Genomic DNA, 12,746 nt, shown 5'->3' on the forward strand with positions numbered 1-12,746 from the left:
GGATTGAGGCATTGGTGTGTAACTGTTGTCTCTTAAAAAAGTCATTATGCTTGCAGATTGGTAAAGTGGCCTAAATCATAAACTCCTTTATCTCCCAAATAGGTAATTGCTTGGGCTTGAAAACATCAGCCCAGAATAAACTTCATCTGGTATAAAGTACAGCAGCCTACCTCAGCAACATGTATTGCCAAGAGCACATCAGCCACTCTGTTGGCTCCCCTATAGGATACTGATCTAAATTTAAGATCTCGATCAAGTTATTTTTGAGGTTCTGAATGGACAAGAACCAGGTTACCTAAAGGACTTGCCTCATCCTCCGGACATGGATTGCCCTCGACAGCTCCACTCCTCAGGAATGGTAGAATGCATTAAGAATTGTAAACTCCTTCATCTTTAGGACCAATGTCAAATTCAATAAGTAATACAAGTGTCTTTGGACTAGTAGATGAAAAGTTTGTTTCCATGTTCTGTATCTACCACCAGTATTTCCTGTCACTAGATGGGGAGCTATGTACAGTTATTCTGAAACCAGATGTAGCCTCCCCACACTGTTAAATTAGCCAGTGCCAAAGGGTTAATAAATCTGTGTCTGGATTAGTAACCCTGGGTTTAGTGATTCCAGATAGAGCCTCTTTCTAGCTTTTTTTGTTTGTTTTTGGTTTTGCTGTGACCCAGTTTCCTCCCCAGAGAGACTATTGTCCCCAGCAATTGTTGAAACGGAGTAGCTATTTAGTTCCAAAAGGATAACATAATACACACAATTTGGCAGTTGCTTGCTTACAAGGACTTAATCATGGTAATTGTACATGGTGTCTGTATAAGTCTGTGTGTGCACCATGATATACAGCACTTTTTCAACAAAAGCATGTTTAGTGGCCATTCAAGGAGTATAGTGGCTTAAAATCCGAATCACCGTGCTATCGCCTCACTACTTGTATTCCATTTGACCCATTTGGCCAAATTAATCCCTAGTGTAAGACCACTGATTTCATGGGCTTTTACTGGGGATGAATATGGCCTCATACATAAACACTGAATGAAGCAACCATGAGCATGCTGTGGTGCTATTGCAGAAGAGGTGGGGTAAACAAAAAATTGCAATGTATTGGCAAAGCAAAATTCACCCCAGTACTGAGGAGCCAACACACTATGTGGCTCTTAAATCCAATGTTAATGGCTTATATCAGGGTGTTTCCTCTCCATTCATTTTTAAGTTTGCTTATGTTAACTAAACTCCATCAGGCACACTTTAAAATGCTCTTAAAAATGAATTAGTTATTTTCTTAAAAAATAGGTTTTTCCCATGCTATATCAATTCCGAGTTCTAAGACTTTGGAGTGTGGGGAAGAAAGCCTGAGGACTTCATAAATAGAAGCTTAATTTTACTGCATTTATCTCTATAGCTGCAATTAATTATTCAGCGTATCCATTAAAAATTAAGCCTTAGTAAGTGACACTTTTAAACGTGCATTCAAAATTTATTGAAAATGGGGGAAGTGATGATAAAAAGAACAATGTCTAAAAGAAAAATAAAATGTCTTAAAAGAGTCTCAGTCTGTCCTTAAAAACTTCGGTATATAACCTGTAGTACATATAAAAGGTGGAAGAGGAGGGGAATAGAGCCGGGAAGCAATGGGAAGGAGTGGGTAGAGCAGGGCAGCTTCCAGTGTTGCTAACTTTCATGATTTTATTGAGAGTCTCATGATATTCAGTGCTTTCTTAAAACTGCAGCTGCTGAAATCACGAGATTACATGAGAATCTGAGCTTTTGTTAGATAAAAATTCTAATTACATAGTCATGGAGAAATGCTTGAAAATGTGACTTGAGTGCACCATAAACACTCAGAACCCAGAAAGCAAATAAAAAGAATTTCAAATGCATTATTTAAAACAATCTCATGATTTTAGGCCACTCTTGTGATCGTTTGAGACCTGACTCATTTTAAACGTTTGGGGTTGGCACATACAAGGCCCAGTACATTCTGTACTTGTTCACAGTCCGATTAAACCCCCTCCAGCGTATGTGAGGTTCATAGGGCTTCAGAGCCAACAGATGGTTGTCAATCTATAATGAATCCCATTTGTTATGGGCAACAGATACAATTATACATAGATTACACACACATCCCTTGGCAGCGGAGCTAGAATGCTGTTCTTTTAGCTCATAAAACACAGACTTCCATCATGAGAGATAAAGAACAACTCCCTTAATTTACTGTTAGTTCTTGTAGTATGTGGCTTATCGTCTCTGTAGGCAGGTCATGAAAGGGGTGACATCACATGCATATGGAGACATACATATACACACACAAACATACAGTATGTAACAGCTGAAATAGATAGAATATTGCTATCAGATTGCTCATGTTATTTCTTATGTGTGATTCTAATATATGGCAGATTAAAGTTAAGAAAAATGAATAAATATCAGTGATATTTTTCAGATGTTGACCAATAAAAAAACAATAGAAAAAGTGTGTACAGTGATGAGAAATTAGCTAGTCTTCTCTTGCCACCCCAGCAGGGGAAAATGTGTGTGTGTTTTAAGCATATCATTGAGTATAATGAAAACATTTAGTTTTTCACACCAAAACTATCCCATACTTTTGAAAGATTTTTGTAATGGCATGAGAATAATAGGATGATGATAATCTCTGAAACCAATTAAAATAATAAACTACATGCCAAATAAGTTTATTTACTTTACCTTTATTTTTATATTAACGCAAAATGTTACCCTATGCATTTTTTGTTTGGATCATGGAATTCTTATCAGATTTTTTTTGCACATTAAATACATGCAAACAATGGTCTAGTCCCATCAGTAACTAAAATTAGAGTCTTTTCCCTTTTCTCCGTTCTGTCCCCATGTCCTAAAAAAAATAGATTTGTTAGAAGATCAGGTGTCTTCTCGGTTAAGCCCATCAGCTCAGTTTACAGCAGAATGCCTTTCCCCTCCTTTTCCTTTGGGGGAAATATTCCATTAAAATGTTGCTTTTTATTATACAATGGCCAGTTTACCTCACAAAATCTTCACCCTTGTAGTAATTCTCCAAAGCAGAAATTTGAGGGCTCTTAGTAACTTTTTTGTTTACAGACTTCCTCCTGGTTATCTTGAGTTGATAAATTCTTTATCACCCTGGAAGGGGTCACAGACTGTTAATAATTTCAGTGAAGCAGTCAGTCCCTTGGAACTGTATGGATGTCAAATATGTGGATTACAAGCGGTAGCATTTGATACATAGTAAATAGCTCTGATGTTGGGGGTGGGGGAAAAACAAACCCAGAAACAGCCTTTCAGTTTTAGTGTAAGAGTTCATTTAAATACAAAGACTGGGTTAATGTATTATTTTAAAAGGTTTGCTTCTTTACATTCTATTTCTCTCTGATTTTGTCTTGTAGTGTTGTCCCACAGACTACAGTTATACTAAACAATGATCGGCAGAATTCAATAGTAGCCAAGATGGTTGGGCAGGAAGAGCCATTGAGCAGAACAGCGGATTCTCTGGAAAATATCCTTAGCAAGTTAGTAGCAACAATTGCAATCCTTCCCCTACACTTCATTATTTCTTACAGGAAATCCAATCTACTGCAATTACAAGTGCAAAATAAGAACATCCTAGGCAACTGAGCTTGAGGAAAAAATATTCACAAAGTAGTGAAAAGGGCCAAATTGACAGCCCTGCATAGCAAAGTCATCTATCAACAGAACAGGTACAGCGCAGTGCCTCAACCTTGTGATGAGTTTTGCGATGTCGACTCTTGTCCACTTTGAACTGTACTGAGACCTACCAACTCATTAACGAAAGGACATTCAGTGGCCATCCGTAGTAATAACTTTTGTTCTGGCCAAGGCTGGATTTGACCTAGTTACTTGAAAACAAAGGCTCAGTATAGAAAACTGTTTGAAGTAACAAGCCATGCTAATTTAACAGTTATGTAAAGAAGTTTCTTTATACTTATTGGTTATACGTTGGGTATAGACATTTCATTGATAAAATTTTCAAATAGACTTAAACAGCAAACTACCTTCTAAGTAATTAGCATTAGATAGTAACTATAAAGCAAGCCAAAGAGCACTTACTTTTAAACAAATATTGACACTGACAAAAGGTTTTCATCTTCTAATGCGTTTAATGTATTTGTGAATAGTATGTATAGCTTTTTTGTGCAATTTGTATAACGTTAACACATGGAAATTTATTTTAGAAAGCTGGGGTTATTGTTAAAATTTCTGACATCTGTACAGAACATCAGGAGGTAGCCGTGTTAGTCTGTATCTACAAAAACAACAAGGAGTCTGGTGGCACCTTAAAGACTAACAGATTTATTTGGGCATAAGCTTTCGTGAGTAAAAACCTCACTTCTTCGGATGCATAGAGAACATGTTTCTTTCTATAAACTTTCCTAGCTCTTTTTGGAGGCTAATGGAGTCAGTTGAGATGTCTTCAGTTCACTCATGCCATACAATTAATAGAATATACATTTTATTTAAAGCTTGCTTAACTGAATAGCTAAAAGCTATGGAAGGAAATTAGTCAATTCAGTTTTCTATAAATTGTCCTTCATCTGAACCAGAGGCAAATGGATTTATTTTTCTTTAATGTCCTACGGGGAGTCATGTTTTGATGCTTTCTGAAGAAGAAACAAAATTCTTGTGTAGCTTCTCGTGTATTAATTTTTGTTAATATCAAAACATTTTTGGGTTTTATGTTAACTTAATTTGCAGAAATATAGTATGTAATTCATTACTTGATGTCAAACACCTGCTGAATGCAAACAGTTTTACGGTTATTCTGCTACTGCAGTCTTTTTAGCTAGGTAGCTCTTAATCTAGACAGACTAGCTTTTACAAGAAAAGTCATATAATCAGTAAGAAATCAAGTTGTTAATATTTTTTAATGCACTAGTAACAGTATATTACATTCTTCGAGTCTAGAATCATGCTTTGCCAAAGTGTGAATTCTTCTTTTCTTTCTCAGTGCTGTTCCCGGTCGTAGACAGAACACCATTGTGGTGAAGGTGCCAGGGCACGATGACAGCCACAATGAAGATGGAGAGAGTGGGTCTGAGGCCAGTGACTCAGTTTCCAACAGTGGCCAGTTAGGAAGCCAAAGTATTGGGAACAATGTTACTCTTATTACACTGAACTCTGAAGGTATGTGATCAAACTGTAAGGCCATTTGAGCAAAATGAGCAGGGTGGAGGAATGAGCTAAAATTCTATCAGAAGCTCTTGAGATCATGTCACAGTTCAGTCCTTAAAGAACTATGAAAAAATGTTGAAGTGACCTATCCTATAGGAAGCATCAGATAGGACCGAGTAACAAGCCAAAATAATTCAGTTTCCTTTAACTTGCTGTTCATTTTTCTAGGCGAAAGAGCAAATTAAGTGTATTTGTAAAACTCAATAGGTATGCCCCAGAGCACAGCCCTTGATTTAACAGACTCTTTTGCATTAGCAGTATAAGAACACTTAATTTCAATGTTTTTAAATTTAAAGATTTGCAAAATGATAACTAAATACTTTGGTCCTATCTCAAAGTTGAAATAGAGAACTAGGGAAATAACTGCATTCTCTGGGAAGCATCAAAATGTACCAGTTCATTGCCTCCTGTAACTTATTATGCCATTCCACTGATGCTGAATTCTTCTGAAAGTAAACCGTTAGTTATTTTGGAAACTCTAAACAGTTTTTTAACAGGAAATTCCTATAAAAATGTATTGTTTATAGGATAGTTCTGTCAACAGTTTCACAGTTTTCTACAACCTCTACACAACCCAAAATCTCTGCAAAACAAAGACAGTGGAATATAACACTTTGAAATGTGTCTTCTGTAGACAATCTGTTATATGTTGTAAGTACTTATGGTATTAAAATACAAAGTGAATGCTAGCTGCTATATTTTATGCAATCACAAAAATGATGAAAATAGAAAACAATTAGAAGGACACATGTTTTAGGTGAAAAGTGTCATGTAAGTAAAAAAAACAAAAAACAAACCCAAGATCACAATAAATCATAGGTTTTTTTATAATTGGTCTGATTAATCATGTCACTAATTTTTAAACAGAGGCCTGTAATTTGAACCTTAGACCATAGAGTCTTTTAATTAAGATAATTACTCACTAACTCTTATTTTATTGAATTCATAAGTGAACCATTCCTTATATTTATTTCATATATGTTAGTTTGTATTTATATTCATGCACCACAGGGGACTATATTAGTATTTGGGTACTCAATTTATCACATCTTAATGCCTGATTTTTCAGAAAATGATGAGCATCCACCCTCTGAAAAACAGGTCCCTTTAACGTATCTTACACTGAGCACCCAAAAACTGAGGCTCTCAGAATGACTAGCCACTTTTAAAAATGTTGGCCCATGCTATTTGTTTGGGGCAGAGACTGTACATATTTAATATATACATAGGTTATTGTCACTACCAGAAACAAATGAATAATGGTTTGACTATTTCTCATGGAGAGCTTCTTGACTCTTCCAACCTCTGATATGTCTCCTGTGGCAAAATCTGCGTCCAAAAAGTAGTTTGTATTGGGGGGAAAGAGGAGATCCAAATTTTGAAGCGCCCACATTACAAAGTAGGCTGGCTGAGGATAGTAATGGCATTGCCATTTGAAAAATCAGGTCCTGTAGCAATGGGACTTGGAATACTTTATTTGTGCAGTTGCTGATGTTTTTGGCAATTTATTTATTTATGTATGTTAAGAAATTGAGTTTCACTGTTCTGGTGTTTACAGAGTCAAATTCTTCTCTCTGACACATATGTTCATGTCTTATTGGCTCCCATTGTGAGGACATTTGTTCATACTTTGTGGATAAAATCATGTGGAGTTAGTCCCGAGCTGACTGCTTCATCAGGGTCAGGGAATATCTTAAAGGACGAATGCCAAGTCATCTGCTCTCAAGTTTCAGCCAGTGTCACCCTCTGAGATACTAGATGTGTTGGGTGTACTTCAGTTTTACAGTCCATGTTCTGGACACGTGTGTTCTTCCTCGCTGGAAAAAGCCATTGAGAAGGAGGCTCAGTCAGATAAGACTGAGGTTTATATTGGTTAGCTGGGGAAAGCAACTGGAAGATGTGGCACTGATGGTTTGGCCTTCTGATTTGCTGTTTTATTGTTTGTTTTCACAATGTGGAATTCTGATTAGATCACTGGCTGCTGCTAGACGATTTGGTAGGAGGAACGGCTAGGAGTGCATTTTCCATTTACCAATGCCTAGAAGGGTTGTGACTGTTCAACTGGACCTTGCGACTGTCAGAAGTGCCTTTGTCACTTTGAGATCAGATTAGTGCAGTATGTTGCACGTGGGGCTACATCTTAAATACATCCAGAAACTAAACCTGGTGCAGAATTTGGCAGCTCATTTGCTCTAAGCAGTGAGCGTTTTACATCAGTGCTCCATGATCTGCAGTGGCTGCCATTTGGTTTCTGGGTGGAGTTTAAGGTCCTGGTTTTGACATAGAAAGCCCTGAATGGCATAGGATCTGCCTACCACTCTCCTCCATGCCACATTTGTGGCCTGCAAAGATATTAAATTTGGAGTTCCTTCAGTATAAAAGATGGGAGCTGCAGACATGGTGTTCTTTGTATATACCTTCATTGGAGCTAGGGGGCTCATGCTAAAAATAGCTGTGTGGATGTTGTGGCACCAGCAGAGGCTTGGAATAGCCACCTGATATCGGACACAGGAAGTAGAGTGAGCTTGAGCTCCAGTGGCTAGACCAGCTTCTGTTGGTGCTGCTATGCCCACTCAGCTATTAGCATGCAAGCACGAGCCCTGCTAAGACAGGTCTCTACCTGGGCTGGGGGGCTTGCTCCCAGCTGCAATGTAGACATATGCCTTGACTTTGGAACTCATTTTCACCTCCTTCATTTACTTTTGTCTGAGTCTGTTGACCAGTAGAGTGTACTGCAAACTCTTTGTATTTTCCCTAGCTTCCAGAGAGCAGGGAGGATGATGAGTAAGGGGCTTTCTTGCTGTTATATTTTTACCTGGCTGTAATTCGTTAGGATGAGTTAGGTGCAATTGGTAGAACAGTAAGTTATAACAATTGTATTTCTAAATATTGTCAAGGGCCCTAGAGGGTGTGCTAAACTTTTTTTATTTTGTAAAACGGAAATTGAAATAAGTAATATAAATAAATATTTATTTTATTTTGAAAGATTAATGTCACATTTATGTGTTTGTTTTCTCCTGAAGATGGCCTTTGCAAAAGTCTAATGTAAGTCTGACTAGTTTCTGAGATGAGAATTTTGACATGCCCAGTGTTGTCAGAAAAGCCAGTTTGTGACATTGTAATCCATATACAGTTAAATACTTATAACAGCAAAAATGTATTCAGTAACTGTTTCCTAAACTCTTGTCAGGTGGCACTCAAACGTTGCATGTTGCAAAGACTGTGCACTTTCTGGGAAGAGAGATCCTCTGCAATTTAAATTTCAATTATTTCATGTTTTACTGAAATTGGGCTGATTTCCCAACTACTCAGGCTTTCAAGATGGATTTCATTTTCCTGGGTTTAGGGCTTTTTCCTGCAAGGGAATCTATCTGCAGGGGAGGCTGCTGTTGCTCAGCACCTTGCCAAAACCAGCCCCTTAATCCTCCGCTCCTTTGGAATGGCAAAATTCATCTTTTGGAACTACCCCGTTTTTATCAGCGGAATACAGACCAAATGGTTTATTTGTTAAAATTTCATACAGCTCTGTGTCAGTTATTTGTTGCAGGGACGAAGTTTCTAATACTATGAAAATATTTGTTGCAATCTGCCCTCTTTGACATGCTTGTTTGGCATAGGTTTGTACAGAGACAGATGTTGGCCTTTTATGTGATTGCTGTATATGTAAATGTAGGTGAAACAGCTAATCCATTAATGTCTTGCATCCGATTTACCTTGGACCTTTGGTAGAATCATCCATTAAAAATCTCTCTGAGGTTTATGAATGCTTTGAGAAATGGATTAGCAATTCCCCCTCTGCCCCTCCTTCACTGCAAGATTAGAGAAAGCTTTGCTCAGCTGTAGAGAATACTAAGGAAACGAGTTTACCATATGTCACAGAAATTAAATGATTAATAAGAAAAGTTCTGCAGAACGATAGATCTGTCTTGCAGATTCATTTTCTTTACTGATAAAAGCCAAAAGTTGCAGTTTACTCTTATATTTTGCAAAGAGCAGATTTTTGAATGGCAAAAGTTGTTCAGAGAAATCTTGAATGATCCTAAAAATTTGTACTATTTCTTGAGAGGCCAAAATGGCACAGAACAAATAAGCCTATCTAGTGGCAACAAAAATTACCTAGTCCTATCTACTTTACAAAAATAATCATGTTTAAACAGGTTTGTGAAATGCTATGGTTTCTGTCAAAGGATAGTCCCAATCCTGTAAAGGGATCCACGTGGACTGACCATTGTGGACCTGCAGAGATATAAGGGTCTGTCATTGCCCGTTTAGATGCCTTTGCAGAACAGCACCCATATGATAACATTTATATTACTTGTCAGTATATACAAAACCCATGTTATAACCATGTTGAAGAGCCATGTTTTAGCTCTTGTAGATTACTAGACTAAAACATAGTTTTCCAATATGATTGTAACATGTTTTTTTCTATCCACAGAGGCAAGAATAAACCATGTTAAACATAGTTTGGCCACAACTGGCTTTGGATATGGTAATTTATGTTGTGACAGTGTGGATAAGGCCAAAATTATGTCAAGACATACCACAGGCTTTCAAGACATATCACATGATAATCCTATCTGGGGGATGTTACTGTGCCTCATTCCTTGTAGCTTGTGATGCTTCATAAACTAACCTGGAAATTATTTCAAGTCACTATATCTAGAGACTCAGCACTACGGACCGGATGCTTGTAAGGTGCTGAATGCCTTCTCAGAGGCAAAGGGATTTAGCACCTTGAAGAATCAGGTTCATAGTATTGGATAACCACATATTTAGGTGTTTGTTTGCTGTTTATATAGGCCATTTTCCCCTACCCAATAGTCTTTCTCAGTCTTAGCAACACAGTTTGTGCTCCATATCTGAAAAATCCAGGTATTACTAGAGGTGCACTGAATCAAACCCCCAGATTCAAGAAGCTCCAAGTCATGAATTTTGAAGCTTGTTTTTATTAATAGTTATTCAAAATAGTTTTGTATGTGCAGTAAAGGATAGTCTTTGTTTCTTAATAAAACAGTCTGCTTTAAAAAAACTCATAAAAACCTAAGGTATTTACCTATATTATAAATACAAATTATTGCCTGCAGAATTTCAGTTTTAAAAATTTTGCAGTAATTTATATGAAAAAAAGCATTTGAAAGTGACACGCTTTTAATTTTTATATGTTAAATTTCACCCCCTTAAAATGGGGCTCACAGTGGAAATACTGACGACTTAGTGAAATACAAATGGGACTGTAGTAATAAAACTGGTGCACATGAAGTAATCATGCTGTATTGAAGATAAAGCTCAACAACATGTGTTTTTTGGAGAACAATATCGGTCAAGAAATTCCCAGTGTGAGTCCGTATTAAACAGGCTGAAAGACTTATTTTAAATAATAACCATTACTTTCTCATGTTCTTACATTAATCCCATATTTTTTGGCATAGAAAATAGCAGGTGCATCCTTAATTAGTCCACTAAGAAATAACATTCTTTATACTGAACTCATATTTTACCCCTCAGCTATTAATAACACTGTCAGCAAAGATTAGCCTATTGTCATTTTGAGTGTAGGCTTAATAAAGAGTGTGTCTTGTACAGTATATAACATCTTAGTTACAGCCTGAGTTTATCTCTTGGGAGATCAGAGAAGCGTGGTGTGTGAGGACTGGTTGTATGAAGAGTAGTACAAGGACATGGCGAAACATTTTAGATTAAAAACCATGTGTCTGAGAATGCGTGATCAAGTAATGTTGATGCAAGTTGGAAACCTTTATTCCAGAGTGTCTCTTTTGAAGAGACTACCTCTTCCAGAAATAATATTGTAAAAATAAACGCCACTGGTTTGCTAAGTGATTAAATATGGGTGGTGAATCAACTTAAAAATGGTGCTTTGTTTGGGCCTTCCGTTTCTGGAGTTCTGGGTTTAAGCCTTCATTTGATTACTAAGTGAAAATAAGTTTGTGCTCACCTTAGTGCACATCAGAAAATCCCCCATTCAGTTTGGCATCACTAATAGTCTCATACTAGAAGGGCTTTAGACTGGAATAGCAACTGTGGCAGTGCTGATGAGGGGTTAGGCTCACATCTTGGGTTGTGAGTGGAAGCTGCACAGAAACTGCTTATGCTAGCTGGTGTCATTAATCTTTTTGCTTTCATGAACATCAAATGTACACATACTTAACAAAAAAGGTTTAAAAACCTCCTTGAATCATTTCTACCTATAGCTGCCCAGTAATTTAGTTGGCACTGATGACTGATTCCCCCGATTGTAATGCTATCACTGCTAGGCCTGGTCTATACTGGGGTGGGAGGGAGGATTGATCTAAGTTATGCAACTTCACCTACGTGAATAACGTACCTGAAGTCGACGTACTTAGATCTAATCACCGCGGTAAATCTACTGCTGCCGCTCCCCCGTTGACTCTGCCTATGCCTCTCGCGGCGGTGGAGTACAGGAGTCGACAGGAGAGTGCTCGGGGGTCGATTTATCGCTAGACTAGACGTGATAAATTGACCCCCGCTGGATCGACCGCTGCTCGCCGATCCGGCGGGTAGTGTATACATACCCCTAGACTGAAAGATAGTGTGTGTTGGTTCAATAGCACGCTGATGAAACAGGCTTGTATTATTGAAGTGCTTCCCTGAGTCCTTGCCATTGATTGAGTGGCAGTATAGCTACAAATTTTTTATTCATACCGTTGAAAGGGAGCGATACTTTAAGTTGAAGAAGAAAACAGTCTTAGCATGAGGAAGTACTCTGTTAATATGTATCCAGACTTTTGTGCAAACACCTTTAAAATTATAGTAGAGGTCAAAGGAATTATTGCTGAATTGAGAAGCAAAGGTGAGATGCAACACCTACCACCTATGCCTAGGAGAAATGAGAAACTTGGATAATCTGAATTTTCTTTTCAGTGCAGCTGGAAAAACAGAAAGGTTTTTGAACAAACATATATAGTGCATCAACCAGAACATATACTGTAGTTACAACTATCAGATCTTTAAAGCTGCTAGCAATATTTTTTTTCTTAAAGATGAGACTAGTTGAATATGTGTGCCAGTAATTCAAACTTCTCAAGACTTTAATGAGGGTACAACATGTACTTTTTAAAGTTTATCATCCATGTGTTCTTTTTTAAGATATATTTTGACTTTTGTGTCTCTGGGTCTTCTCTTGGTTATTATTTTGAATAAAAATCCCCAATTAACTCACTGCCTTTACATAAAATATTTCTGTTTATCAGAAACTGAGGAGACAGCTATTTGATTTAGCTGACATGGTTTATCTGAACAGAATATAATTCCCCCCCCCCAAATATTTAATCACTTCCAAAGCAAATTAAGCTAAACTGAATTAAGGTCACTAGAATTCTAAATGAGTGTGTCCACACAAGGGACAGTTTAACTAATCCACGTTAAATTCTCATTTGAATTCATTTGAATTAATTTTCCTGAGTGTCCCTGTATAGCCAAGCCCTAATATACCAGTGAAAACAAGAAACCAAATTTATGCAAATTTTAAAGCATTGATTATATGTATCTATAGGAAGAC

The 12,746-nt window shown here is 37.3% G+C and overlaps 1 protein-coding gene across 2 annotated transcripts in view; it reads left to right on the forward strand.

Moving 5' to 3' along the window:
• Positions 1-12,746, forward strand: part of LOC113409654 (protein BANP) — a 251,306-nt gene that overhangs the window by 55,558 nt on the left and 183,002 nt on the right. For both annotated transcript variants that reach the window (XM_026663811.1, XM_026663812.1), the window contains exons 5-6: positions 3,403-3,525; positions 4,983-5,158. In XM_026663811.1, the coding sequence (XP_026519596.1) occupies positions 3,403-3,525; positions 4,983-5,158 (299 nt within the window). The remainder of the gene's footprint in view (positions 1-3,402; positions 3,526-4,982; positions 5,159-12,746) is intronic.

The sequence above is a fragment of the Terrapene carolina genome, unplaced genomic scaffold (assembly GCF_002925995.2).
Source record: "Terrapene carolina triunguis isolate 2854851 unplaced genomic scaffold, T_m_triunguis-2.0 Scaffold33911, whole genome shotgun sequence".
In the NCBI taxonomy this organism is placed as follows: Eukaryota; Metazoa; Chordata; order Testudines; family Emydidae; genus Terrapene; species Terrapene triunguis.